The 27,221-nt window shown below is 59.0% G+C and overlaps 1 protein-coding gene across 1 annotated transcript; it reads left to right on the forward strand.

The window, feature by feature from the left end:
* Positions 1-4,018: 4,018 nt before the first annotated feature.
* LOC137374152 (uncharacterized transmembrane protein DDB_G0289901-like) lies at positions 4,019-8,266 on the forward strand. The gene is made up of 2 exons (XM_068039932.1): positions 4,019-4,168; positions 7,316-8,266. Exons 1-2 carry the CDS (start codon positions 4,019-4,021, stop codon positions 8,264-8,266), a joined length of 1,101 nt encoding a protein of 366 aa, XP_067896033.1.
* Positions 8,267-27,221: the final 18,955 nt, after the last annotated feature.

The raw sequence follows: 27,221 nt of genomic DNA on the forward strand, positions 1-27,221 counted from the left end.
AATCAAAGCTGATTTGTTGTGAGAGTCTATCAAAGTAATTCATGCTGTATATGGGATACCTACTTGGCAGTGTGTGTTTTGTAATACATGTAGATATATAAAGTGAATAAATAGGCCTTCACTGATAAATTGCTTTGTAAAGGCACTAACCCAATGTGATACTAACACAGGAAAGTCCTGGTTAGATTCCTGAGCTGTGCTCAGTTAGATGTCCTGTGTCAAATGGCAGCAAGAATGCCTCCAACATCTGTTGGAAGGTTAAATAAAGTCAGCCAGGATTCCCACTCCTGATTCTCATTCAATGACCCCTGCTGGAAAGTGCCTGGGCTGAATTTAATGTTTCCACTGCTGGTCTTGGTGGTGGGCTAGGAAATGGGCACCGTTCCCATTCATCATGTGGGTGGCCAACACCGCAATCACACGCTGGGCGGCTAGTTTGCATATTGGAGATGCAGGCCCCCTCCAATCACCTGGCGGGGCCGGGAAGAGAGTCAGATGTCCCCAGTGCAGGGGCTGGCACCATATTTAAAAGGTTACCAATCCTGCATTCACTCCTGCCTTAGAGTCTTCGGCAGCTGGGAGCAGCTTTAAACTTATCATGACTGGTTTCTGTACCATCTCCACCTCCCCAAAGAGGGCAGAAAATGAATGGCCGAGGCAACACAAAGGGTGGCCCCACAGTTCACCGATGTCTCCCTGCAGATTCTCCTCCAGGCTGCCATGGAAAGGCAGGAGGTCCTCTTCCCCAGCATTGGAAGGAAGAGGTCCTCCCACCAGACCTAGCAAGACTGGGTGGAGATCGCAGAGGAGGTCAGCAGTGGGGGTCCAGCAGTGGGTTCAGCAGTGGAGTCAGCAGTGGAGTCAGCAGTGGGGTTCAGCAGTGGGGTTCAGCAGTGGGGGTTCAGCAGTGGAGTCAGCAGTGGGGTTCAGCAGTGGAGGTTCAGCAGTGGGGGTTCAGCAGTGGAGTCAGCAGTGGGGTTCAGCAGTGGGGTTCAGCAGTGGGGGTCAGCAGTGGGGGTTCAGCAGTGGAGTCAGCAGTGGGGTTCAGCAGTGGGGGTCCAGCAGTGGGTTCAGCAGTGGAGTCAGCAGTGGAGTCAGCAGTGGGGGTTCAGCAGTGGAGTCAGCAGTGGGGTTCAGCAGTGGGGGTTCAGCAGTGGAGTCAGCAGTGGGGTTCAGCAGTGGGGTTCAGCAGTGGGGGTCAGCAGTGGGGGTTCAGCAGTGGAGTCAGCAGTGGGGTTCAGCAGTGGAGGTTCAGCAGTGGGGGTTCAGCAGTGGAGGTTCAGCAGTGGGGTTCAGCAGTGGGGGGGTTCAGCAGTGGGGGTTCAGCAGTGGAGTCAGCAGTGGGGGTTCAGCAGTGGGGTTCAGCAGTGGGGTTCAGCAGTGGCGATTCAGCAGTGGGGGGTCAGCAGTGGGGGGTCAGCAGTGGGGGTTCAGAAGTAGAGTTAGCAGTAGGGGGTCAGCAGTAGGGGGTCAGCAGTGGGGGTTCAGCAGTGGGGGTTCAGCAGTGGAGTCAGCAGTGGGGGTTCAGCAGTGGGATTCAGCAGTGGCGATTCAGCAGTTGGGGGTCAGCAATGGGGGGTCAGCAATGGGGGTTCAGAAGTGGAGTCAGCAGTAGGGGGTCAGCAGTAGGGGGTCAGCAGTGGGGGTTCAGCAGTGGGGGTTCAGCAGTGGGGGGTCAGGAGTGGGGGTTCAGCAGTGGGGTTCTGCTGTGGAGTCAGCAGTGGGGTTCAGCAGTGGGGTTCAGCAGTGGGGGTTTAGCAGTGGGGGTTTAGCAGTGGAGTCAGCAGTGGAGTCAGCAGTGGGGGTTCAGCAGTGGAGTCAGCAGTGGGGGTTCAGCAGTGGGGGTTCAGCAGTGGGGTTCAGCAGTGGAGTCAGCAGTGGGGGTTCAGCAGTCGGGTTCAGCAGTGGAGTCAGCAGTGGGGGTTCAGCAGTGGGGGTTCAGCAGTGGGGTTCTGCTGTGGAGTCAGCAGTGGGGGGTCAGCAGTGGGGTTCAGCAGTGGGGGTTTAGCAGTGGGGGTTTAGCAGTGGAGTCAGCATTGGGGGTTCAGCAGTGGAGTCAGCAGTGGGGGTTCAGCAGTGGGGGTTCAGCAGTGGGGTTCAGCAGTGGAGTCAGCAGTGGGGGTTGAGCAGTGGGGTTGAGCAGTGGGGTTCAGCAGTGGAGTCAGCAGTGGGGGTTCAGCAGTGGGGGTTCAGCAGTGGGGGTTCAGCAGTGGGGTTCAGCAGTGGAGGTTCAGCAGTGGGGTTCAGCAGTGGGGGTTCAGCAGTGGAGGTTCCGCAGTGGAGGTTCCGCAGTGGAGGTTCAGCAGTGGAGTCAGCAGTGGGGGTTCAGCAGTGGGGGTTCAGCAGTGGGGGTTCAGCAGTGGGGTTCAGCAGTGGGGGTTCAGCAGTGGAGGTTCCGCAGTGGAGGTTCCGCAGTGGAGGTTCAGCAGTGGAGGTTCCGCAGTGGAGGTTCCGCAGTGGAGGTTCAGCAGTGGGGTTCAGCAGTGGGGTTCAGCAGTGGAGGTTCCGCAGTGGAGGTTCAGCAGCGGGGGTTCAGCAGTGGAGGTTCCGCAGTGGAGGTTCCGCAGTGGAGGTTCAGCAGTGGGGTTCAGCAGTGGGGTTCAGCAGTGGGGTTCAGCAGTGGAGGTTCCGCAGTGGAGGTTCAGCAGTGGGGGTTCAGCAGTGGGGTTCAGCAGTGGGGTTCAGCAGTGGAGGTTCCGCAGTGGAGGTTCAGCAGTGGGGGTTCAGCAGTGGGGTTCAGCAGTGGGGATTCAGCAGTGGGGTTCCGCAGTGGAGGTTCCGCAGTGGAGGTTCCGCAGTGGAGGTTCAGCAGTGGGGTTCAGCAGTGGGGTTCAGCAGTGGAGGTTCTGCAGTGGAGGTTCAGCAGCGGGGGTTCAGCAGTGGGGTTCAGCAGTGGGGTTCAGCGGTGCAGACAGCAGTGGGGTGTCAGCAGTGAGCTTCAGCGGTGGAGTCAGCAGTGGGGGAACAGCTGTGGGGTTCAGCGGTGCAGTCAGCAGTGGGGTGCAGTGGGGGAGCCAGCAGTGGAGTCAGCAGTGGAGTCAGCAGTGGGGGTCAGCAGTGGGGGTCAGCAGTGGGGGGTCAGCAGTGGGGCTCGGCAGTGGGGTTCAGCAGCTTGGGGTCAGCAGTGGAGTCGGCAGTGGGGGTTTAGCAGTGGGGTTCGGCAGTGGGGGTTCGGCAGTGGGGTTCAGCTGTGGGGTTCAACAGTGGGGTTCGGCAGTGGGGGTTCAGCAGCGGGGTTCAGCAGTGGGGGTTCAGCAGTGGGGGTTCTGCAGCTGGGGACAGCAGTGGGGTTCAGCAGCGCAGTCAGCAACGGGATGTCAGCAGCGGGGTGTCAGCAGCGGGGGTTCAGCAGTGGGGGTTCAAAAGTGGGGGTTCAAAAGTGGGGGTTCAGCAGTGGGGGTTCAAAAGTGGGGGTTCAGCAGTAGGGATTCAGCAGTGGGGGTTCAGCAGTGGGGGGGTCAGCAGTGGGGTGTCAACAGCGGGGTGTCTGCAGCAGGGATTCAGCAATGGGGGCTCAGCAGTGGGGTTACAGGTGGGGTTCAGCAGTGGGGGCTCCGTAGTGGGGTTACAAGTGGGGTTCAGCAGTGGGGGCTCAGCAGTGGGGTTACAAGTGGGGTTCAGCAGTGGGGGCTCCGTAGTGGGGTTACAAGTGGGGTTCAGCAGTGGGGGCTCAGCAGTGGGGTTACAAGTGGGGTTCAGCAGTGGTGGCTCCGTAGTGGGGTTACAAGTGGGGTTCAGCAGTGGGGGCTCAGTTGGGGGGTTAGAAGTGGGGTTCAGCAGTGGGGGGTCAGCAGTGGGGGTCAGCAGTGGGGGTCAGCAGTGGGGGTCAGCTTTGGGGGGTCAGCAGTGGGGCTCGGCAGTGGGGTTCGGCAGTGGGGGTCACCAGTGGGGGGTCAGCAGTGGGGCTCGGCAGTGGGGTACGGCAGTGGGGGTCAGCAGTGGTGGTCAGCAGTGGGGGGTCAGCAGTGGGGGGTCAGCAGTGGGGCTCGGCAGTGGGGGTCAGCAGTGGGGTTCAGCAATGGTGGTCAGCAGTGGTGGTCAGCAGTGGTCAGCAGTGGGGGGTTCAGCGGTGGGGGTCAGCAGTGGTGGTCAGCAGTGGGGGGTCAGCAGTGGGGGTCAGCAGTGGGGTTCAGCAGCTTGGGGTCAGCAGTGGAGTCAGCAGTGGGGGGTCAGCAGTGGGGGTCAGCAGTGGGGTTCAGTAGCTTCGGGTCAGCGGTGGAGTTCGGCAGTGGGGTTCGGCAGTGGGGTTCAGCAGTGGGGGTCAGCAGTGGAGTCAGCAGTGGGGTTCAGCAGTGGGGGTTCAGCAGTGGGGTTCAGCAGTGGGGGTCAGCAGTGGGGTTCAGCAGTGGAGTCAGCAGTGGGGTTCAGCAGTGGGGGTTCAGCAGTGGGGTTCAGCAGTGGGGTTCAGCAGTGGAGTCAGCAGTGGAGGTTCAGCAGTGGGGGTCAGTAGTGGAGTCAGTAGTGGGGTTCAGCAGTGGGGGGTCAGCAGTGGGGGTTCAGCAGTGGGGGTTCAGCAGTGGGGTTCAGCAGTGGGGGTCAGCAGTGGAGTCAACAGTGGGGGTTCAGCAGCGGGGTTCAGCAGCGGGGACTCAGCAGTGGGGTGTGAGAAGTTGGGGTTTATAAGTGGAGGTTTATAAGTGGGGGTTTATCAGGGGGGGTTTATCAGCGGGGGCTTAGCAGCGGGGGTTTATCAGCGGGGGTTTAGCAGCAGGGTTCAGCAGTGGGGGTTCAGCAGTGGGGGTTCAGCAGTTGGGGTTCAGCAGCGGGGTGTCTGCAGCGGGGGTTCAGCAGCGGGGGTTCAGCAGCGAGGGTCCGCAGTGTGGGGTTCAGAAGTGGGGGTTCAGCAATGGGGTGTCAGCAGTGGGGGCTCAGCAGTGGGGTTACAAGTGGGGTTCAGCAGTGGGGGCTCAGCAGTGGGGTTACAAGTGGGGTTCAGCAGTGGGGGCTCAGCAGTGGGGTTACAAGTGAGGTTCAGCAGTGGGGGTCAGCAGTGGGGCTTGGCAGTGGGGTTCGGCAGTGGGGGTCAGCAGTGGGGGTCAGCAGTGGGGGTCAGCAGTGGGGCTCGGCAGTGGGGGTCAGCAGTGGTGGTCACCAGTGGGGGGTACAGCGGTGGGGGTCAGCAGTGGTGGTCAACAGTGGGGTTCAGCAGCTTGCGGGGTCAGCAGTGGAGTCAGCAGTGGAGTCAGCAGTGGGGGGTCAGCAGTGGTGGTCAGCAGTGGGGGGTCAGCAGTGGGGTTCAGTAGCTTCGGGTCAGCGATGGAGTTTGGCAGTGGGGGTTTAGCAGTGGGGGTTTAGCAGTGGGGGTTCAGCAGTGGGGGTTCAGCAGTGGGGGTTCAGCAGCTGGGGTCAGCAGTGGGGTTCAGCAGTGCAGTCAGCAGCGGGCTGTCAGCAGCAGGGTTCAGCAGGGGGGGATCAGCAGCGGGGGTTCAGCAGTGGGGGTTCAGCAGTGGGGGGTTCAAAAGTGGGGGTTCAGCAGTGGGGGTTCAGCAGTGGGGTGTCTGCAGAGGGGTGTCTGCAGTGGGGTGTCTGCAGCGGGGGTTCAGCAGCGGGGGTTCAGCAGCGGGGGTTCAGCAGCAGGGGTCCGCAGTGTGGGGTTCAGAAGTGGGGGTTCAGAAGTGGGGGTTCAGCAGTGGGGGTTCAGCAATGGGGTGTCAGCAGCGGGGTTCAGCAGTGGGGGCTCAGCAGTGGGGTTACAAGTGAGGTTCAGCAGTGGGGGTGCAGTAGTGGGGTTACAAGTGGGGTTCAGCAGTGGGGGCTCAGTAGTGGGGTTACAAGTGAGGTTCAGCAGTGGGGGTTCAGTCGTCGGGTTACAAGTGGGGTTCAGCAGTGGGGGCTCAGCAGCGGGGTTCAGCAGCGGGGACTCAGCAGTGGGGTGTGAGAAGTTGGGGTTTATAAGTGGGGGTTTATAAGTGGGGGTTTATCAGTGGGGGTTTATCAGCGGGGGTTTATCAGCGGGGGCTTAGCAGCGGGGGTTTATCAGCGGGGGTTTAGCAGCAGGGTTCAGCAGTGGGGGTTCAGCAGTGGGGGTTCAGCAGTTGGGGTTCAGCAGCGGGGTGTCTGCAGCGGGGGTTCAGCAGCGGGGGTTCAGCAGCGAGGGTCCGCAGTGTGGGGTTCAGAAGTGGGGGTTCAGCAATGGGGTGTCAGCAGTGGGGGCTCAGCAGTGGGGTTACAAGTGGGGTTCAGCAGTGGGGGCTCAGCAGTGGGGTTACAAGTGGGGTTCAGCAGTGGGGGCTCAGCAGTGGGGTTACAAGTGAGGTTCAGCAGTGGGGGTCAGCAGTGGGGCTTGGCAGTGGGGTTCGGCAGTGGGGGTCAGCAGTGGGGGTCAGCAGTGGGGGTCAGCAGTGGGGCTCGGCAGTGGGGGTCAGCAGTGGTGGTCACCAGTGGGGGGTTCAGCGGTGGGGGTCAGCAGTGGTGGTCAACAGTGGGGTTCAGCAGCTTGCGGGGTCAGCAGTGGAGTCAGCAGTGGAGTCAGCAGTGGGGGGTCAGCAGTGGTGGTCAGCAGTGGGGGGTCAGCAGTGGGGTTCAGTAGCTTCGGGTCAGCGATGGAGTTTGGCAGTGGGGGTTTAGCAGTGGGGGTTTAGCAGTGGGGGTTCAGCAGTGGGGGTTCAGCAGTGGGGGTTCAGCAGCTGGGGTCAGCAGTGGGGTTCAGCAGTGCAGTCAGCAGCGGGCTGTCAGCAGCAGGGTTCAGCAGGGGGGGATCAGCAGCGGGGGTTCAGCAGTGGGGGTTCAGCAGTGGGGGGTTCAAAAGTGGGGGTTCAGCAGTGGGGGTTCAGCAGTGGGGTGTCTGCAGAGGGGTGTCTGCAGTGGGGTGTCTGCAGCGGGGGTTCAGCAGCGGGGGTTCAGCAGCGGGGGTTCAGCAGCAGGGGTCCGCAGTGTGGGGTTCAGAAGTGGGGGTTCAGAAGTGGGGGTTCAGCAGTGGGGGTTCAGCAATGGGGTGTCAGCAGCGGGGTTCAGCAGTGGGGGCTCAGCAGTGGGGTTACAAGTGAGGTTCAGCAGTGGGGGTTCAGTAGTGGGGTTACAAGTGGGGTTCAGCAGTGGGGGCTCAGTAGTGGGGTTACAAGTGAGGTTCAGCAGTGGGGGTTCAGTCGTCGGGTTACAAGTGGGGTTCAGCAGTGGGGGCTCAGTAGTGGGGTTACAAGTGGGGTTCAGCAGTGGGGGCTCAGTTGGGGGGTTAGAAGTGGGGGTCAGCAGTGGGGGTCAGCTTTGGGGGGTCAGCTTTGGGGGGTCAGCAGTGGGAGGTCAGCAGTGGGGCTCGGCAGTGGGGTTCGGCAGTGGGGGTCAGCAGTGGGGGTCAGCAGTGGGGGCTCGGCAGTAGGGGACAGCAGTGGGGCTCGGCAGTGGGGGTCAGCAGTGGGGGTCAGCAGTGGGGGGTCAGCAGTGGGGGGTCAGCAGTGGGGCTCGGCAGTGGGGGACAGCAGTGGTGGTCAGCAGTGGTGGTCAGCAGTGGGGGGTCAGCAGTGGGGGGTCAGCAGTGGGGGGTCAGCAGTGGGGCTCGGCAGTGGGGGTCAGCAGTGGTGGTCAGCAGTGGTGGTCAGCAGTGGGGTTCAGCAGCTTGGGGGGTCAGCAGTGGAGTCAGCAGTGGGGGGTCAGCAGTGGTGGTCAGCAGTGGTGGTCAGCAGTGGGCGGGACAGCGGTGGGGGTCAGCAGCTTGGGGGGTCAGCAGTGGAGTCAGCAGTGGGGGGTCAGCAGTGGGGGTCAGCAGCGGGGTTCAGTAGCTTCGGGTCAGCGGTGGAGTTTGGCAGTGGGGTTCGGCAGTGGGGTTCAGCAGTGGAGTCAGCAGTGGGGGTTCAGCAGTGGGGGTTCGGCAGTGGGGTTCGGCAGTGAGGTTCAGCTGTGGGGGTCAGCAGTGGAGTCAGCAGTGGGGGTTCAGCAGTGGGGGTTCAGCAGTACGGCTCAGCAGTGGGGGCTCAGCAGTGGGGGTTCAGCAGTGGTGGTCAGCAGTGGTGGTCAGCAGTGGGGGATCAGCAGTGGGGGGTCAGCAGTGGGGGGTCAGCAGTGGGGCTCGGCAGTGGGGGTCAGCAGTGGTGGTCAGCAGTGGTGGTCAGCAGTGGGGGGTTCAGCGGTGGGGGTCAGCAGCGGTGGTCAACAGTGGGGTTCAGCAGCTTGGGGGGTCAGCAGTGGAGTCAGCAGTGGGGGGTCAGCAGTGGTGGTCAGCAGTGGTGGTCAGCAGTGGGCGGGACAGCGGTGGGGGTCAGCAGCTTGGGGGGTCAGCAGTGGAGTCAGCAGTGGGGGGTCAGCAGTGGGGGTCAGCAGCGGGGTTCAGTAGCTTCGGGTCAGCGGTGGAGTTTGGCAGTGGGGTTCGGCAGTGGGGTTCAGCAGTGGAGTCAGCAGTGGGGGTTCAGCAGTGGGGGTTCGGCAGTGGGGTTCGGCAGTGAGGTTCAGCTGTGGGGGTCAGCAGTGGAGTCTGCAGTGGGGGTTCAGCAGTGGGGGTTCAGCAGTACGGCTCAGCAGTGGGGGCTCAGCAGTGGGGGTTCAGCAGTGGAGTCAGCAGTGGGGGTTCAGCAGTGGGGGTCAGAAGTGGGGTTCAGCAGTGGGGGTCAGCAGTGGCGGTTCAGCAGTGGGGGTTCAGCAGTGGGGATTCAGCAGTGGTGTTCAGCAGTGGAGTCAGCAGTGGGGGTTCAGCAGTGGGGTTCAGCAGTGGGGTTCAGTGGTGGAGTCAGCAGTGGAGTCAGCAGTGGGGGTCAGCAGTGGTGGTCAGTATTGGGGGGTCAGCAGTGGGGGTCAGCAGCGGGGTTCAGCAGCTTGGGGTCAGCGGTGGAGTCAGCAGTGGGGGTTCAGCAGTGGGTGTTCAGCAGTGGGGTTCAGCAGTGGGGTTCAGCAGTGGAGTCAGCTATGGGGGTTCAGCTATGGGGGTTCAGCAGTGGGGTTCAGCAGTGGGGGTTCAGCAGTGGGGGTTCAGCAGTGGGGATTCAGCAGTGGGGTTCAGCAGTGGGGTTCAGCGGTGGAGTCAGCAGTGGAGTCAGCAGTGGTGTCAGCAGTGGGCTTCAGCAGTGGGGGTCAGCAGTGGGGGTCAGCAGTGGGGGTTCAACAGCGGGGCTCGCCAGTGGGGCTCGGCAGTGGGTTTCAGCAGTGGAGTCAGCAGTGGGGGTTCGGCAGTGGGGTTCAGCAGTGGGGGTACGGCAGTGGGGTTCGGCAGTGGAGTTCGGCAGTGGGGGCTCAGCAGTGGGGTGCAGCAGTGGGGGTCAGCAGTGGGGTTCAGCAGTGGAGTCAGCTTTGGGGTTCAGCAGTGGGGGTTCAGCAGTGCAGTCAGCAGCGGGGTGTCAGCAGCAGGGTTCAGCGGTGGGGTGGCAGCAGCGGGGGTTCAGCAGCGGGGGTTCAGCAGTGGGGGTTCAGCAGTGGGGGTTCAAAAGCGGGGGTTCAGCAGTACGGCTCAGCAGTTGGGGTTCAGCAGTGGGGGTTCAGCAGTGGGGGTTCAGCAGTGGAGTCAGCAGTGGGGGTTCAGCAGTGAGGGTCAGTAGTGGGGTTCAGCAGTGGGGATCAGCAGTGGGGGTTCAGCAGTGGGGGTTCAGCAGTGGGGTTCAGCAGTGGGGTTCAGTGGTGGAGTCAGCAGTGGGGTTCAGCAGTGGAGTCAGCAGTGGGGGTTCAGCAGTGGGGTTCTGCAGTGGGGTTCAGTGGTGGAGTCAGCAGTGGAGTCAGCAGTGGAGTCAGCAGTGGGGGTCAGCAGTGGTGGTCAGTATTGGGGGGTTAGCAGTGGGGGGTCAGCAGTGGGGGTCAGCAGCGGGGTTCAGCAGCTTGGGGTCAGCGGTGGGTGTTCAGCAGTGGGGTTCAGCAGTGGGGTTCAGCAGTGGAGTCAGCTATGGGGGTTCAGCTATGGGGGTTCAGCAGTGGGGTTCAGCAGTGGGGGTTCAGCAGTGGGGGTTCAGCAGCTTGGGGTCAGCGGTGGAGTCAGCATTGGGGGTTCAGCAGTGGGGGTTCAGCAGTGGGGGTTCAGCAGTGGGGTTCAGCAGTGGAGTCAGCTATGGGGGTTCAGCTATGGGGGTTCTGCTATGGGGGTTAAGCAGTGCGGGTTCAGCAGTGGGGTTCAGCAGTGGAGTCAGCTATGGGGGTTCAGCTATGGGGGTTCAGCAGTGGGGTTCAGCAGTGGGGTTCAGCAGTGGAGTCAGCTATGGGGTTCAGCTATAGGGGTTCAGCAGTGGGGTTCAGCAGTGGGGGTTCAGCAGTGGGGATTCAGCAGTGGGGTTCAGCAGTGGGGTTCAGCAGTGGAGTCAGCTATGGGGGTTCAGCAGTGGGGTTCAGCGGTGGAGTCAGCAGTGGAGTCAGCAGTGGGGGTCAGCAGTGGGTGTCAGCAGTGGGGGTCAGCAGTGGGGATTCAACAGCGGGGCTCGCCAGTGGGGCTCGGCAGTGGGTTTCAGCAGTGGAGTCAGCAGTGGGGGTTCGGCAGTGGGGTTCGGCAGTGGAGTTCAGCAGGGGGGCTCAGCAGTGGGGTGCAGCAGTGGGGTTCAGCAGTGGGGGTCAGCAGTGGGGGTCAGCAGTGCAGTCAGCAGCGGGGTGTCAGCAGCAGGGTTCAGCGGTGGGGGTCCGCAGTGTGGGGTTCAGCAGTGGGGGTTCAGCAGTTGGGGTCAGCAGTGGGGCTCGGCAGTGGGGTTCGGCAGTGGTGGTCAGCAGTGGGGGGTCAGCAGTGGAGGGTCAGCAGTGGGGGGTCAGCAGTGGGGGTTCAGCAGTGGGGTTCGGCAGTGCGGGTCAGCAGTGGGGTTCTGCAGTGGGGGTCAGCAGTGGGGGTTCAGTAGTGGGGTTCAGCAGTGGGGTTCGGCAGTGGGGTTCAGTGGTGGAGTCAGCAGTGGAGTCAGCAGTGGAGTCAGCAGTGGGGGTCAGCAGTGGTGGTCAGTATTGGGGGGTCAGCAGTGGGGGTTAGCAGCGGGGTTCAGCAGCTATGGGTCAGCGGTGGAGTCAGCAGTGGGGGTTCAGCAGTGGGTGTTCAGCAGTGGGGTTCAGCAGTGGGGTTCAGCAGTGGAGTCAGCTATGGGGGTTCAGCTATGGGGGTTCAGCAGTGGGGTTCAGCAGTGGGGGTTCAGCAGTGGGGGTTCAGCAGTGGTGTCAGCAGTGGGGTTCAGCAGTGGGGGTCAGCAGTGGGGGTTCAACAGCGGGGCTCGCCAGTGGGGCTCGGCAGTGGGTTTCAGCAGTGGAGTCAGCAGTGGGGGTTCGGCAGTGGGGTTCAGCAGTGGGGGTACGGCAGTGGGGTTCGGCAGTGGAGTCAGCTTTGGGGTTCAGCAGTGGGGGTTCAGCAGTGCAGTCAGCAGCGGGGTGTCAGCAGCAGGGTTCAGCGGTGGGGTGGCAGCAGCGGGGGTTCAGCAGCGGGGGTTCAGCAGTGGGGGTTCAGCAGTGGGGGTTCAAAAGCGGGGGTTCAGCAGTGGGGGTTCAGCAGTGGGTGTTCAGAAGCGGGGAGTCAGCAGTGGGGGTTCAGCAGCGGGGTGTCTGCAGCGGGGGTTCAGCAGCGGGGGTTCAGAAGCGGGGAGTCAGCTGTGGGGGTTCAGCAGCGGGGGTCCGCAGTGTGGGGTTCAGCAGTGGGGGTTCAGCAGTTGGGGTCAGCAGTGGGGCTCGGCAGTGGGGTTCGGCAGTGGTGGTCAGCAGTGGGGGGTCAGCAGTGGAGGGTCAGCAGTGGGGGGTCAGCACTGGGGGTTCAGCAGTGGGGTTCGGCAGTGCGGGTCAGCAGTGGGGTTCTGCAGTGGGGGTCAGCCGTGGGGGTTCAGTAGTGGGGTTACAAGTGGGGTTCAGCAGTGGGGTTCGGCAGTGGGGTTAGGCAGTGAGGTTCAGCAGTGGGGTTCAGTGGTGGAGTCAGCAGTGGGGTTCAGCAGTGGAGTCAGCAGTGGGGGTTCAGCAGTGGGGTTCTGCAGTGGGGTTCAGTGGTGGAGTCAGCAGTGGAGTCAGCAGTGGAGTCAGCAGTGGGGGTCAGCAGTGGTGGTCAGTATTGGGGGGTTAGCAGTGGGGGGTCAGCAGTGGGGGTCAGCAGCGGGGTTCAGCAGTGGGGTTCAGTGGTGGAGTCAGCAGTGGGGTTCAGCAGTGGAGTCAGCAGTGGGGGTTCAGCAGTGGGGTTCTGCAGTGGGGTTCAGTGGTGGAGTCAGCAGTGGAGTCAGCAGTGGAGTCAGCAGTGGGGGTCAGCAGTGGTGGTCAGTATTGGGGGGTTAGCAGTGGGGGGTCAGCAGTGGGGGTCAGCAGCGGGGTTCAGCAGCTTGGGGTCAGCGGTGGGTGTTCAGCAGTGGGGTTCAGCAGTGGGGTTCAGCAGTGGAGTCAGCTATGGGGGTTCAGCTATGGGGGTTCAGCAGTGGGGTTCAGCAGTGGGGGTTCAGCAGTGGGGGTTCAGCAGCTTGGGGTCAGCGGTGGAGTCAGCATTGGGGGTTCAGCAGTGGGGGTTCAGCAGTGGGGGTTCAGCAGTGGGGTTCAGCAGTGGAGTCAGCTATGGGGGTTCAGCTATGGGGGTTCTGCTATGGGGGTTAAGCAGTGCGGGTTCAGCAGTGGGGTTCAGCAGTGGAGTCAGCTATGGGGGTTCAGCTATGGGGGTTCAGCAGTGGGGTTCAGCAGTGGGGTTCAGCAGTGGAGTCAGCTATGGGGTTCAGCTATAGGGGTTCAGCAGTGGGGTTCAGCAGTGGGGGTTCAGCAGTGGGGATTCAGCAGTGGGGTTCAGCAGTGGGGTTCAGCAGTGGAGTCAGCTCTGGGGGTTCAGCAGTGGGGTTCAGCGGTGGAGTCAGCAGTGGAGTCAGCAGTGGGGGTCAGCAGTGGGGGTCAGCAGTGGGGGTCAGCAGTGGGGATTCAACAGCGGGGCTCGCCAGTGGGGCTCGGCAGTGGGTTTCAGCAGTGGAGTCAGCAGTGGGGGTTCGGCAGTGGGGTTCGGCAGTGGAGTTCAGCAGGGGGGCTCAGCAGTGGGGTGCAGCAGTGGGGTTCAGCAGTGGGGGTCAGCAGTGGGGGTCAGCAGTGCAGTCAGCAGCGGGGTGTCAGCAGCAGGGTTCAGCGGTGGGGGTCCGCAGTGTGGGGTTCAGCAGTGGGGGTTCAGCAGTTGGGGTCAGCAGTGGGGCTCGGCAGTGGGGTTCGGCAGTGGTGGTCAGCAGTGGGGGGTCAGCAGTGGAGGGTCAGCAGTGGGGGGTCAGCAGTGGGGGTTCAGCAGTGGGGTTCGGCAGTGCGGGTCAGCAGTGGGGTTCTGCAGTGGGGGTCAGCAGTGGGGGTTCAGTAGTGGGGTTCAGCAGTGGGGTTCGGCAGTGGGGTTCAGTGGTGGAGTCAGCAGTGGAGTCAGCAGTGGAGTCAGCAGTGGGGGTCAGCAGTGGTGGTCAGTATTGGGGGGTCAGCAGTGGGGGTTAGCAGCGGGGTTCAGCAGCTATGGGTCAGCGGTGGAGTCAGCAGTGGGGGTTCAGCAGTGGGTGTTCAGCAGTGGGGTTCAGCAGTGGGGTTCAGCAGTGGAGTCAGCTATGGGGGTTCAGCTATGGGGGTTCAGCAGTGGGGTTCAGCAGTGGGGGTTCAGCAGTGGGGGTTCAGCAGTGGTGTCAGCAGTGGGGTTCAGCAGTGGGGGTCAGCAGTGGGGGTTCAACAGCGGGGCTCGCCAGTGGGGCTCGGCAGTGGGTTTCAGCAGTGGAGTCAGCAGTGGGGGTTCGGCAGTGGGGTTCAGCAGTGGGGGTACGGCAGTGGGGTTCGGCAGTGGAGTCAGCTTTGGGGTTCAGCAGTGGGGGTCAGCAGTGGGGGTTCAGCAGTGGGGGTTCAGCAGTAGAGTCAGCAGTGGGGGTTCAGCAGTGGGGGTCAGCAGTGGGGTTCAGCAGTGGGGGTCAGCAGTGGGGATTCAGCAGTGGGGGTTCAGCAGTGGGGATTCAGCAGTGGAGTCAGCAATGGGGGTTCAGCAGTGGGGTTCAGCAGTGGTGTTCAGTGGTGAAGTCAGCAGTGGAGTCAGCAGTGGAGGTCAGCAATGGTTGTCAGTATTGGGGGGTTAGCAGTGGGGGGTCAGCAGTGGGGGTCAGCAGTGGAGTCAGCAGTGGGGTTCAGCAGTGGGGTTCAGTGGTGGAGTCAGCAGTGGAGTCAGCAGTGGAGGTCAGCAATGGTTGTCAGTATTGGGGGGTTAGCAATGGGGGGTCAGCAGTGGGGGTCAGCAGCGGGGTTCAGCAGTGGGGTTCAGCAGTGGAGTCAGCTATGGGGGTTCAGCTATGGGGGTTCAGCAGTGGGGTTCAGCAGTGGGGGTTCAGCAGTGGGGGTTCAGCAGCTTGGGGTCAGCGGTGGAGTCAGCTCTGGGGGTTCAGCAGTGGGGTTCAGCGGTGGAGTCAGCAGTGGAGTCAGCAGTGGGGGTCAGCAATGGGGGTCAGCAGTGGGGATTCAACAGCGGGGCTCGCCAGTGGGGCTCGGCAGTGGGTTTCAGCAGTGGAGTCAGCAGTGGGGGTTCGGCAGTGGGGTTCGGCAGTGGAGTTCGGCAGGGGGGCTCAGCAGTGGGGTGCAGCAGTGGGGTTCAGCAGTGGGGGTCCGCAGTGTGGGGTTCAGCAGTGGGGGTTCAGCAGTTAGGGTCAGCAGTGGGGCTCGGCAGTGGGGTTCGGCAGTGGTGGTCAGCAGTGGGGGGTCAGCAGTGGAGGGTCAGCAGTGGGGGGTCAGCAGTGGGGGTTCAGCAGTGTGGTTCGGCAGTGCAGGTCAGCAGTGGGGTTCTGCAGTGGGGGTCAGCAGTGGGGGTTCAGTAGTGGGGTTCAGCAGTGGGGTTCGGCAGTGGGGTTCGGCAGTGAGGTTCAGCAGTGGGGGTCAGCAGTGGAGTCAGCAGTGGGGGTTCAGCAGTGGGTGTTCAGCAGTACGGCTCAGCAGTGGGGGTTCAGCAGTGGGGGTTCAGCAGTGGGGGTTCAGCAGTAGAGTCAGCAGTGGGGGTTCAGCAGTGGGGGTCAGCAGTGGGGTTCAGCAGTGGGGGTCAGCAGTGGGGATTCAGCAGTGGGGGTTCAGCAGTGGGGATTCAGCAGTGGAGTCAGCAATGGGGGTTCAGCAGTGGGGTTCAGCAGTGGTGTTCAGTGGTGAAGTCAGCAGTGGAGTCAGCAGTGGAGTCAGCAGTGGATGTCAGCAATGGTTGTCAGTATTGGGGGGTTAGCAGTGGGGGGTCAGCAGTGGGGGTCAGCAGTGGAGTCAGCAGTGGGGGTTCAGCAGTGGGGTTCAGCAGTGGGGTTCAGTGGTGGAGTCAGCAGTGGAGTCAGCAGTGGAGGTCAGCAATGGTTGTCAGTATTGGGGGGTTAGCAGTGGGGGGTCAGCAGTGGGGGTCAGCAGCGGGGTTCAGCAGTGGGGTTCAGCAGTGGAGTCAGCTATGGGGGTTCAGCTATGGGGGTTCAGCAGTGGGGTTCAGCAGTGGGGGTTCAGCAGTGGGGGTTCAGCAGCTTGGGGTCAGCGGTGGAGTCAGCAGTGGGGGTTCAGCAGTGGGGTTCAGCAGTGGGGTTCAGCAGTGGAGTCAGCTATGGGGGTTCAGCGGTGGAGTCAGCAGTGGAGTCAGCAGTGGAGTCAGCAGTGGGGGTCAGCAGTGGGGGTCAGCAGTGGGAGTCAGCAGTGGGGATTCAGCAGTGGGGTTCAGCGGTGGAGTGAGCAGTGGAGTGAGCAGTGGAGTCAGCAGTGGGGGTCAGCAGTGGGAGTCAGCAGTGGGGGTCAGCAGTGGGGTTCAGCAGTGGAGTCAGCTTTGGGGTTCAGCAGTGGGGGTTCAGCAGTGCAGTCAGCAGCGGGGTGTCAGCAGCAGGGTTCAGCGGTGGGGTGGCAGCAGCGGGGGTTCAGCAGCGGGGGTTCAGCAGTGGGGGTTCAGCAGTGGGTGTTCAGAAGCGGGGAGTCAGCATTGGGGGTTCAGCAGTGGGGGTTCAGCAGCGGGGTGTCAGCAGCGGGGTGTCTGCAGCGGGGATTCAGCAGTGGGGGTTCAGCAGCGGGGGTCCGCAGTGTGGGGTTCAGCAGTGGGGGTTCAGCAGTTGGGGTCAGCAGTGGGGCTCGGCAGTGGGGTTTGGCAGTGGTGGTCAGCAGTGGGGGGTCAGCAGTGGGGGGTCAGCAGTGGGGGTTCAGCAGTGGGGTTCGGCAGTGCGGGTCAGCAGTGGGGTTCTGCAGTGGGGGTCAGCAGTGGGGGTTCAGTAGTGGGGTTACAAGTGGGGTTCAGCAGTGGGGTTAGGCAGTGAGGTTCAGCAGTGGGGGTCAGCAGTGGAGTCAGCAGTGGGGGTTCAGCAGTGGGGGTTCAGCAGTATGGCTCAGCAGTTGGGGTCAGCAGTGGGGGTTCAGCAGTGGGGGTTCAGCAGTGGAGTCAGCAGTGGGGGTTCAGCAGTGAGGGTCAGTAGTGGGGTTCAGCAGTGGGGGTCAGCAGTGGGGGTTCAGCAGTGGGGGTTCAGCAGTGGGGTTCAGCAGTGGGGTTCAGTGGTGGAGTCAGCAGTGGGGTTCAGCAGTGGAGTCAGCAGTGAGGGTTCAGCAGTGGGGTTCTGCAGTGGGGTTCAGTGGTGGAGTCAGCAGTGGAGTCAGCAGTGGAGTCAGCAGTGGGGGTCAGCAGTGGTGGTCAGTATTGGGGGGTTAGCAGTGGGGGTTCAGCAGCTTGGGGTCAGCGGTGGAGTCAGCAGTGGGTGTTCAGCAGTGGGTGTTCAGCAGTGCGGTTCAGCAGTGGGGTTCAGCAGTGGAGTCAGCTATGGGGGTTCAGCTATGGGGGTTCAGCAGTGGGGTTCAGCAGTGGGGGTTCAGCAGCTTGGGGTCAGCGGTGGAGTCAGCATTGGGGGTTCAGCAGTGGGGGTTCAGCAGTGGGGGTTCAGCAGTGGGGTTCAGCAGTGGAGTCAGCTATGGGGGTTCAGCTATGGGGGTTCAGCAGTGGGGTTCAGCAGTGGGGGTTCAGCGGTGGAGTCAGCAGTGGAGTCAGCAGTGGAGTCAGCAGTGGGGGTCAGCAGTGGGGTTCAGCAGTGGAGTCAGCTATGGGGTTCAGCTATAGGGGTTCAGCAGTGGGGTTCAGCAGTGGGGGTTCAGCAGTGGGGATTCAGCAGTGGGGTTCAGCAGTGGGGTTCAGCAGTGGGGTTCAGCAGTGGAGTCAGCTCTGGGGGTTCAGCAGTGGGGTTCAGCGGTGGAGTCAGCAGTGGAGTCAGCAGTGGGGGTCAGCAGTGGGGGTCAGCAGTGGGGATTCAACAGCGGGGCTCGCCAGTGGGGCTCGGCAGTGGGTTTCAGCAGTGGAGTCAGCAGTGGGGGTTCAGCAGTGGGGTTCGGCAGTGGAGTTTGGCAGGGGGGCTCAGCAGTGGGGTGCAGCAGTGGGGTTCAGCAGTGGGGGTCCGCAGTGTGGGGTTCAGCAGTGGGGGTTCAGCAGTTAGGGTCAGCAGTGGGGCTCGGCAGTGGGGTTCGGCAGTGGTGGTCAGCAGTGGGGGGTCAGCAGTGGAGGGTCAGCAGTGTGGGGTCAGCAGTGGGGGTTCAGCAGTGTGGTTCGGCAGTGCAGGTCAGCAGTGGGGTTCTGCAGTGGGGGTCAGCAGTGGGGGTTCAGTAGTGGGGTTCAGCAGTGAGGTTCAGCAGTGGGGGTCAGCAGTGGAGTCAGCAGTGGTGGTTCAGCAGTGGGTGTTCAGCAGTACGGCTCAGCAGTGGGGGTTCAGCAGTGGGGGTTCAGCAGTGGGGGTTCAGCAGTAGAGTCAGCAGTGGGGGTTTAGCAGTGGGGGTCAGCAGTGGGGTTCAGCAGTGGGGGTCAGCAGTGGGGATTCAGCAATGGGGGTTCAGCAGTGGGGATTCAGCAGTGGAGTCAGCAATGGAGGTCAGCAATGGTTGTCAGTATTGGGGGGTTAGCAGTGGGGGGTCAGCAGTGGGGGTCAGCAGTGGAGTCAGCAGTGGGGGTTCAGCAGTGGGGTTCAGCAGTGGGGTTCAGTGGTGGAGTCAGCAGTGGAGTCAGCAGTGGAGGTCAGCAATGGTTGTCAGTATTGGGGGGTTAGCAGTGGGGGGTCAGCAGTGGGGGTCAGCAGCGGGGTTCAGCAGTGGGGATCAGCAGTGGAGTCAGCTATGGGGGTTCAGCTATGGGGGTTCAGCAGTGGGGTTCAGCAGTGGGAGTTCAGCAGTGGGGCTTCAGCAGCTTGGGGTCAGCGGTGGAGTCAGCAGTGGGGGTTCAGCAGTGGGGGTTCAGCAGTGGGGTTCAGCAGTGGAGTCAGCTATGGGGGTTCAGCGGTGGAGTCAGCAGTGGAGTCAGCAGTGGAGTCAGCAGTGGGGGTCAGCAGTGGGGGTCAGCAGTGGGAGTCAGCAGTGGGGATTCAGCAGTGGGGTTCAGCGGTGGAGTGAGCAGTGGAGTGAGCAGTGGAGTCAGCAGTGGGGGTCAGCAGTGGGAGTCAGCAGTGGGGGTCAGCAGTGGGGTTCAGCAGTGGAGTCAGCTTTGGGGTTCAGCAGTGGGGGTTCAGCAGTGCAGTCAGCAGCGGGGTGTCAGCAGCAGGGTTCAGCGGTGGGGTGGCAGCAGCGGGGGTTCAGCAGCGGGGGTTCAGCAGTGGGGGTTCAGCAGTGTGGGTTCAGCAGTGGGTGTTCAGAAGCGGGGAGTCAGCATTGGGGGTTCAGCAGTGGGGGTTCAGCAGCGGGGTGTCAGCAGCGGGGTGTCTGCAGCGGGGATTCAGCAGTGGGGGTTCAGCAGCGGGGGTCCGCAGTGTGGGGTTCAGCAGTGGGGGTTCAGCAGTTGGGGTCAGCAGTGGGGCTCGGCAGTGGGGTTTGGCAGTGGTGGTCAGCAGTGGAGGGTCAGCAGTGGGGGGTCAGCAGTGGGGGTTCAGCAGTGGGGTTCGGCAGTGCGGGTCAGCAGTGGGGTTCTGCAGTGGGGGTCAGCAGTGGGGGTTCAGTAGTGGGGTTACAAGTGGGGTTCAGCAGTGGGGGCTCAGTAGTGGGGTTACAAGTGGGGTTCAGCAGTAGGGGCTCAGTAGTGGGGTTACAAGTGGGGTTCAGCAGTGGGGGCTCAGTAGTGGGGTTACAAGTGGGGTTCAGCAGTAGGGGCTCAGTAGTGGGGTTACAAGTGGGGTTCCGCAGTGAGGGCTCAGTAGTGGGGTTACAAGTGGAGTTCAGCAGTGGGGGCTCAGTAGGGGGGTCAGCTTTGGGGGGTCAGCTTTGGGGGGTCAGCAGTGGGGCTCGGCAGTGGGGTTCGGCAGTGGGGGTCAGCAGTGGGGGGTCAGCAGTGGGGGCTCGGCAGTGGGGGGTCAGCAGTGGGGCTCAGCAGTGGGGTTCGGCAGTGGGGGTCAGCAGTGGGGGGTCAGCAGTGGGGGCTCGGCAGTGGGGGGTCAGCAGTGGGGCTCGGCAGTGGGGCGTCAGCAGTGGGGCCCGGCAGTGGGGGTCAGCAGTGGGGTTCAGCAATGGTAGTCAGCAGTGGTGGTCAGCAGTGGTGGTCAGCAGTGGGGGGTTCACCGGTGGGGGTCAGCAGTGGTGGTCAGCAGTGGGGTTCAGCAGCTTGGGTTCAGCAGTGAAGTCAGCAGTGGGGGGTCAGCAGTGGGGGGTCAGCAGTGGGGTTCAGCAGCTTCGGGTCAGCGGTGGGGTTCGGCAGTGGGGTTCGGCAGTGGGGGGTCAGCAGTGGAGTCAGCAGTGGGGTTCAGCAGTTGGGTTCGGCAGTGGGGTTCAGCAGTGGGGGTTCAGCAGTGGGGGGTCAGCAGTGGGGGTTCAGCAGTGGGGATCAGCAGTGGGGGTCAGCTGTGGGGTTCAGCAATGGAGTCAGCAGTGGGGGTTAGGCAGTTGGGGTTCAGCAGTGGGGGTTCAGCAGTACGGCTCAGCAGTGGGGGTTCAGCAGTGGGGGTTCAGCAGTGGGGGTTCAGCAGTGGAGTCAGCGGTGGGGGTTCAGCAGTGGGGGTCAGCAGTGGGGTTCAGCAGTGGGGGTCAGCAGTGGGGGTTCAGTAGTGGGGTTTCAGCAGTGGGCGTTCAGCAGTGGGGATTCAGCAGTGAGGGTCAGTAGTGGGGTTCAGCCATAGGGGTTCAGTGGGGAGTCAGCAGTGGGGGTTCAGCAGTGGGGATCAGTGGTGGAGTCAGCAGTGGAGTCAGCAGTGGAGTCAGCAGTGGGGGTTCAGCAGTGGGGATCAGTGGTGGAGTCAGCAGTGGAGTCAGCAGTGGGGGTCAGCAGTGGGGGTCAGCAGTGGGCGTTCAGCAGTGGGGATTCAGCAGTGAGGGTCAGTAGTGGGGTTCAGACATAGGGGTTCAGTGGGGAGTCAGCAGTGGGGGTTCAGCAGTGAGGGTCAGTAGTGGGGTTCAGACATAGGGGTTCAGTGGGGAGTCAGCAGTGGGGGTTCAGCAGTGGGGGTTCAGCAGTGGGGATCAGTGGTGGAGTCAGCAGTGGAGTCAGCAGTGGAGTCAGCAGTGGGGGTTCAGCAGTGGGATCAGTGGTGGAGTCAGCAGTGGAGTCAGCAGTGGAGTCAGCAGTGGGGGTCAGCAGTGGTGGTCAGTATTGGGGGGTCAGCAGTGGGGGTCAGTAGTGGGGTTCAGCCGTGGGGGTCAGCAGTGGGGGTTCAGCAGTGGGGGTTCAGCAGTGGGGTTCTGCAGTGGGGTTCAGTGGTGGAGTCAGCAGTGGAGTCAGCAGTGGAGTCAGCAGTGGTGGTCAGTATTGGGGGGTTAGCAGTGGGGGGTCAGCAGTGGGGGTCAGCAGCGGGGTTCAGCAGCTTGGGGTCAGCTGTGGAGTCAGCAGTGGGGGTTCAGCAGTGGGGGTTCAGCAGTGGGGTTCATCAGTGGGGTTCAGCAGTGGAGTCAGCTATGGGGGTTCAGCTATGGGGGTTCAGCAGTGGGGTTCAGCAGTGGGGGTTCAGCAGTGGGGGTTCAGCTGCTTGGGGTCAGCGGTGGAGTCAGCAGTGGGGGTTCAGCAGTGGGGTTCAGCAGTGGGGTTCAGCAGTGGAGTCAGCTATGGGGGTTCAGCTATGGGGGTTCAGCAGTGGGGTTCAGCAGTGGGGTTCGGCAGTGCGGGTCAGCAGTGGGGGTCAGCAGTTGGGGTTGGCAGTGGGCCTCGGCAGTGGGGTTCTGCAGTGGGGGTCAGCAGTGGGGGTTCAGTAGTGGGGTTACAAGTGGGGTTCAGCAGTGGGGGCTCAGTAGTGGGGTTACAAGTGGGGTTCAGCAGTGGGGGCTCAGTAGTGGGGTTACAAGTGGGGTTCAGCAGTAGGGGCTCAGTAGTGGGGTTACAAGTGGAGTTCAGCAGTGGGGGCTCAGTAGGGGGGTCAGCTTTGGGGGGTCAGCAGTGGGGCTCGGCAGTGGGGCTCGGCAGTGGGGTTCGGCAGTGGGGGTCAGCAGTGGGGGGTCAGCAGTGGGGGCTCGGCAGTGGGGGGTCAGCAGTGGGGCTCGGCAGTGGGGGGTCAGCAGTGGGACTCGGCAGTGGGGGTCAGCAGTGGGGTTCAGCAATGGTGGTCAGTAGTGGTGGTCAGCAGTGGGGGGTTCAGCGGTGGGGGTCAGCAGTGGTGGTCAGCAGTGGGGTTCAGCAGCTTGGGTTCAGCAGTGAAGTCAGCAGTGGGGTTCAGTAGCTTCGGCTCAGCGGTGGAGATCGGCAGTGGGGTTCGGCAGTGGGGTTCGGAAGTGGGGGGTCAGCAGTGGGGTTCAGCAGCTTCGGCTCAGCGGTGGAGATCGGCAGTGGGGTTCGGCAGTGGGGTTCGGAAGTGGGGGGTCAGCAGTGGGGTTCAGCAGCTTCGGCTCAGCGGTGGAGATCGGCAGTGGGGTTCGGCAGTTGGGTTCAGCAGTGGGGATCAGCAGTGGGGGTCAGCAGTGGGGTTCAGCAATGGAGTCAGCAGTGGGGGTTCAGCAGTGTGGGTCAGCAGTGGGGGTCAGCAGTGGAGTCAGCAGTGGGGATTCAGCAGTGGGGGTTCAGCAGTGGGGGTTCAGCAGTGGGGTTCAACAGTGGAGTCAGCAGTGGGGGTTCAGCAGTGGGGGTTCAGCAGTGGGGGTTCAGCAGTGGGGTTTCAGCAGTGGGGGCTCAACATGGGGTTACAAGTGGGGTTCAGCAGTGAGGGCTCAGTCGTGGGTTTACAAGTGGGGTTCAGCAGTGGGGGCTCAGTAGTGTGGTTACAAGTGGGGTTCAGCAGTGGGGGCTCAGTAGAGTGGTTACAAGTGGGGTTCAGCAGTGGGGGCTCAGTAGTGGGGTTACAAGTGGGGTTCAGCAGTGGGGCCTCAGTCGTGGGGTTACAAGTGGGGTTCAGCAGTGGTGGCTCAGTAGTGGGGTTACAAGTGGGGTTCAGCAGTGGGGGCTCAGTAGTGTGGTTACAAGTGGGGTTCAGCAGTGGGGGCTCAGTCGTGGGGTTACAAGTGGGGTTCAGCAATGGGGGCTCAGTAGTGGGGTTACAAATGGGGTTCAGCAGTGGGGGCTCAGTTGTGTGGTTACAAGTGGGGTTCAGCAGTGGGGGCTCAGTCGAGGGGTTAGCCGTGGGGTTCAGCTCACACCAGAGCTGGATACAGTGCCACAAGAGGGTCAATGACTTGCTGCCTTCTGCCAAGGTGAGTGCTCCACACCACTTGCCTTTTTTGGTGATTGCATGTTACCAGACGAGTGATGTGTGACATGGGGAGGGTGGCATTATTACAGCGATGGCAGTGAGGCGAGATTAGGACCTCATCCTGACAGATGCCTGGCTGCAACTCAGCGACAGGACACCGTCCTTCATAGCTCCTAACCATTAACACCCCTGACAGAATGTGTCAGAATGAGAGGTATCAGATCCCCCAGCAGGGGATGAGGAGCTGACACTAGCGGAAAGGTCATGTTGATCTCTCTGTCAATATCGACTACCTCCATCTTTCCTCTTGCAGGACAAACGGGCCTACAATGGAAGGGAGATGGCTCAGACTGGCGGCGGATTGCCTGATCTGTGTCCTCTCACCACCTCTGAGGAACTGGCGGGGACTCAGGCCAGCCGTGTAGTTTTGGATGGGGTCACTGGAGTTCCTGCACAAGAGAGTGAAGATTGGCCTCCATCGACATACTTATCAATTATGGTGACCCACATCACGCGTGGTTGACATGTTTGTGTTCTCTCACGCAGGTTGGCGTGCACAGGAGACTGCAACCCCAGGGGGACAGTTATTCACCTCTGAGGAGGAGGATCACTCAAAGGATGCTGGCAGGCGTATGAGAAGAACAGCAATGGGAATACAAAAATAAACTGGAGTTATCAAAAAATTGGAACAATTTAAAAAAGCTGGTACATTTTTGCCTTCGACAAGATGGCAGACATAGTCACATGACAATACACTAAAATACACATTCATGTTTGCTAAAAACTAAAGCTCATTAACCCTGTCTGCATTGAAATGAGACAGCTCATCACACACGGATGTGAGTTATCCAATAATGAGCTGAAACAAAGACATTTACAGACTCTACAGGCTGGATATTATGGTCCTCTTGTGTAATATTCCGATGCTAGTAAGTCTTATAAAAGAATATCTTGAGAGATAGACAGTTGCAGAAACAGGCGTCTATTTCCATACGTCTGCTATCTATGGCTTCCACTTTCACTCTGCACAAGGTTCTGTATAAGTTCTGTTACATTACTTCCTGTGATAAGAACATAAGAATATAAGAAATAGGAGCAGGAGTAGGCCATTCGGCCCCTCAAGCCTGCCCCGCCATTCAATAAGATCATGGTTGATCTGCCCCAGACCTCAACTCCTCTTTCGTGCCAGCTCCTCATAGCCCTCAACTCCCCGATGTTTCAAAAATCTGTCTACCTCCTTTTTCAATACTTTCAGTGATCTAGCCTCCACAACTCTCTGGGGTAGAGAATTCCAGACATTCACTACCCTCTGAGAGAAGAAATTCCTTCGCATCTCAGTTTTAAATGAATGTCCCCTTATTCTGTAACTATGTCCCCTAGTTCGAGATTCCCCCACTAGTGGAAACATCTTCTCAACATCTACCCTGTCAAGCCCCCTCAGAATCTTGTACGTTTCAATAAGATCACCCCTCATTCTTCTAAACTCTAATGAATAAAGGCCTAACCTGTTTATCCGTTCTTGATAAGCCAACCCCTTCATCCCAGGAATCTGCCGAGTGAATCTCTTTTGAACTGCCTCCAATGCTAGTATATCCTTTCTTAAATACGGGGACCAAAACTGTACACAGTACTCCAGGTGCAGCTTCACCAACACCCTGTACAGTTGTAACAAGACTTCCTTATTTTTATACGCTAACCCCCGAGCAATAAAGGCCAAAATTCCATTTGCCTTCTTAATTACTTGCTGCACCTTCATGCTAACTTTTTGTGTTTCATGTACAAGAACATCCAGATCCCTCTGTGCTGCACTTTTTTGGAGTCTCTCTCCATTTAAATAATAGTCTGCCTTTTAGATTCTTCCTACCAAAGTGCATGACCTCACACTTTCTTTTATTAAGCTCCATCTGCCAAGTTTTTGCCCACTCACTCAACCTATCTATATCCCCTTATGTCCTCATCACAACATGCGCTCCCACCTATTTTTGTATCGTCAGCATGATGACACTCACAGACTATTTACATATTCTTCCCAGTAACAACCCTATGTTACATTGTACTACATCTCCCCCCAAGGCTCTGACTTCTCTTCTCAGAATGTTAACCGCTGTAGCGTTTTTACAAGTCCGCCATAACATGTTCTTCTCCCTGTAGAAGATGTCCGCAGTTTCCAGTCTTTTAGTTCTTCCTTCTCATTCTTTTCTACTTCAGTGGAACTATTTGATAACTCAAGTTCTTCACTCGGCTTGTCCTCTGGGTTGATGGCTGATTGCAGCACTGTGGGTTCATCAGCTTCTTGAGATGAGTGTTCCTCTTGGATCTACTGCTTCTTTGGTATCACCACCAATGACCTTCATCCCTTGGTCTGTTTGGACAATGTACAATTGTGGATTGGTGATTGTTCTATCACTTCTCCATGCCTTCTCTGATCTCTAACCCAAACTGATTCTCCAGGTTGTGTATCTGTCAGGTTTTTGGTTCTGTGATGTTTGTCATAACTCTCAGATTGAATAGATATTCCTCTTTCCTCTCTCCCCCTCACTTTTTCCAAGTCTTCTGCACTTTCTTGTGATTTAAGCATTCTTGGAAGTATCGGAAGTTGTGTTCTTAACCTTCATCCCATCAACAAGTCACAAGGGGCTAAACCATTCTGAAGTGGTGTTTTCATCTCATGATGATTGACAGCACATGAGATAAACCTTGATATCACCTCTTCATTTTCTCTTGATATGTCTTGCCCTGGCTCTACACTTTGGTATTTTTAAATGTCCTTGGTGTAATCTTTCCAAGATCTCTAATAGTATCCTGGGGATAACTAATCTCTCGTCAGATATCAACAAAGCATCGACAATGCTCAGATGACCTCGCAGCTTATAATATTGCCTTAACACTGGGTTGTGTGGCATGCTCAATTTCTGGGTTGTAGCAGTTAAATACTCTGTAGTTGTTCAAGCAAACACTTCTACTTCCTCAAAAAATAGAATGTCACCTTCTTCAGGTCCTGCTGATGAAATGTGTGATAACGCATCCCAGGAACATTCGGTTTTAGCGTCGAACCTCATTAATCTTAATCTAAACCCCTGCACTCTTGGAGGTCGCTTTGCTAGTTCTTTTGTATTTAGCAGAGTAACTAACGGTTTATGATCCATTTCAATCTTAAATTGAAGACCTAGCACATAGTCAGAGAATTTATCCCATGCCCAAGTTGCTGCCAACACTTCCCTCTCGACGACTGCATTTCTTTGCTCTGTTTCTGTCAAAGAACAAGATGCAAAATACACATGCATGTGACTCCCATCACTTTGTTCCTGAAACAAGACTGCAGCTAGCCCTGTTGCTGATGCGTCCGCTGTTATAACGGTTAGTAATTTTGGGTCACAATGTGTTTCTGCTTGATTTTTTCAAAAGCTTCTTGTTGGACCTCGCTCCAACACCAGGCCTGGTCATTCTTTAATAACTGTCCCAGTGGTTCATTCATTATAGCCAGATTAGGCAAAAACCTTCCCACCTGATTGACCATGCCCAGAAATCTTTGCAATTCTGTGATGTTTGCAGGCTCAGGAAAGTCTTTTATGACTTTCATCTTTTGAGGGTCTGCTCTGATGCCTGATCCATCAATAATATAACCTAGAAATCTCACCATTTGTTGTGAAAAGACATCATTCTCATTCAGTACTAGACCAGCTTCCTGCAGTCTCTACAACATTGCTCACACTCTTGCATTGTGTTCCTGCTGACTTACACCATGGATCAACACGTCGTCCATGTGACAGATGATCCCATCTAATCCCTCCAGGAATCTGGACACCATTCCCTGGAAAATTTCCAGTGCTGACAAAATTCTAAAAGGTAATCTGTTAAAACAGAATCTTCTAAACGGTGTTATAAAAATCATCTATAGTTTAGATTCTTCATCCAAAAGGTACTTGCCAAAATCCACATGTTGGTATTTAGTGAAAATTGTGCTTTTCCCGAGCTTTGTCAGACTCTCATCCACTGGTGCCACTGGATGTACTTACCAGTCGAGAGCCTTGTTTAATTGCATAAGGTCTACACAAATTCAGTTGGACCCATTTGGTTTCTTCACTGGAACCATTCCTGAACCCCATCCAGTAGGCTTTGTAATGGGTGAAATGACTCCTTGTTTGGTCATTAGCTCTATTTCTTTCTTAACTTTCTCTCAGAGTGGGTGTGGAATTTTTTTTGGTGTATTTAAGCACAATAGTTCTGCATCCTATCTTAATGTGATGTCGTAGCCTGTTTTTAAGTTTTCCCAATCCTTTGAATAATTTAGGGAATTCAAAGAACAAAGATAAAGAACAAAGATAATTACAGCACAGGAACAGGCCCTTCGGCCCTCCAAGCTTGCGCCGATCCAGATCCTCTCTCTAAATATGTCGCCTATTTTCTAAGGTTCTGTATTTCTTTTCTTCCTGCCCATTCATGTATCTGTCTAGATACATCTTAAAAGACGCCATCGTGCCCGCATCTACCACCTCCTTTGGCAACGCGTTCCAAGCACCCACCACCCTCTGCGTAAAGAACTTTCCACGCATATCCCCCCTAAACGTTTCCCCTTTCACTTTGAACTCGTGTCCTCTAGTAATTGAATCCCCCACTCTGGGAAAAAGCCTCTTGCTATCCACCCTGTCTATACCTCTCATGATTTTGTACACCTCAATCAGGTCCCCCCTCAACCTCCGTCTTTCTAATGAAAATAATCCTAATCTACTCAACCTCTCTTCATAGCTAGCGCCCTCCATACCAGGCAACATCCTGGTGAACCTCCTCTGCACCCTCTCCAAAGCATCCACATCCTTTTGGTAATGTGGCGACCAGAACTGCACGCAGTATTCCAAATGTGGCCGAACCAAAGTCCGAGACAACTGTAACATGACCTGCCAA

The sequence above is a fragment of the Heterodontus francisci genome, chromosome 10 (genome assembly GCF_036365525.1).
Source record: "Heterodontus francisci isolate sHetFra1 chromosome 10, sHetFra1.hap1, whole genome shotgun sequence".
Lineage (NCBI taxonomy): Eukaryota > Metazoa > Chordata > Chondrichthyes > Heterodontiformes > Heterodontidae > Heterodontus > Heterodontus francisci.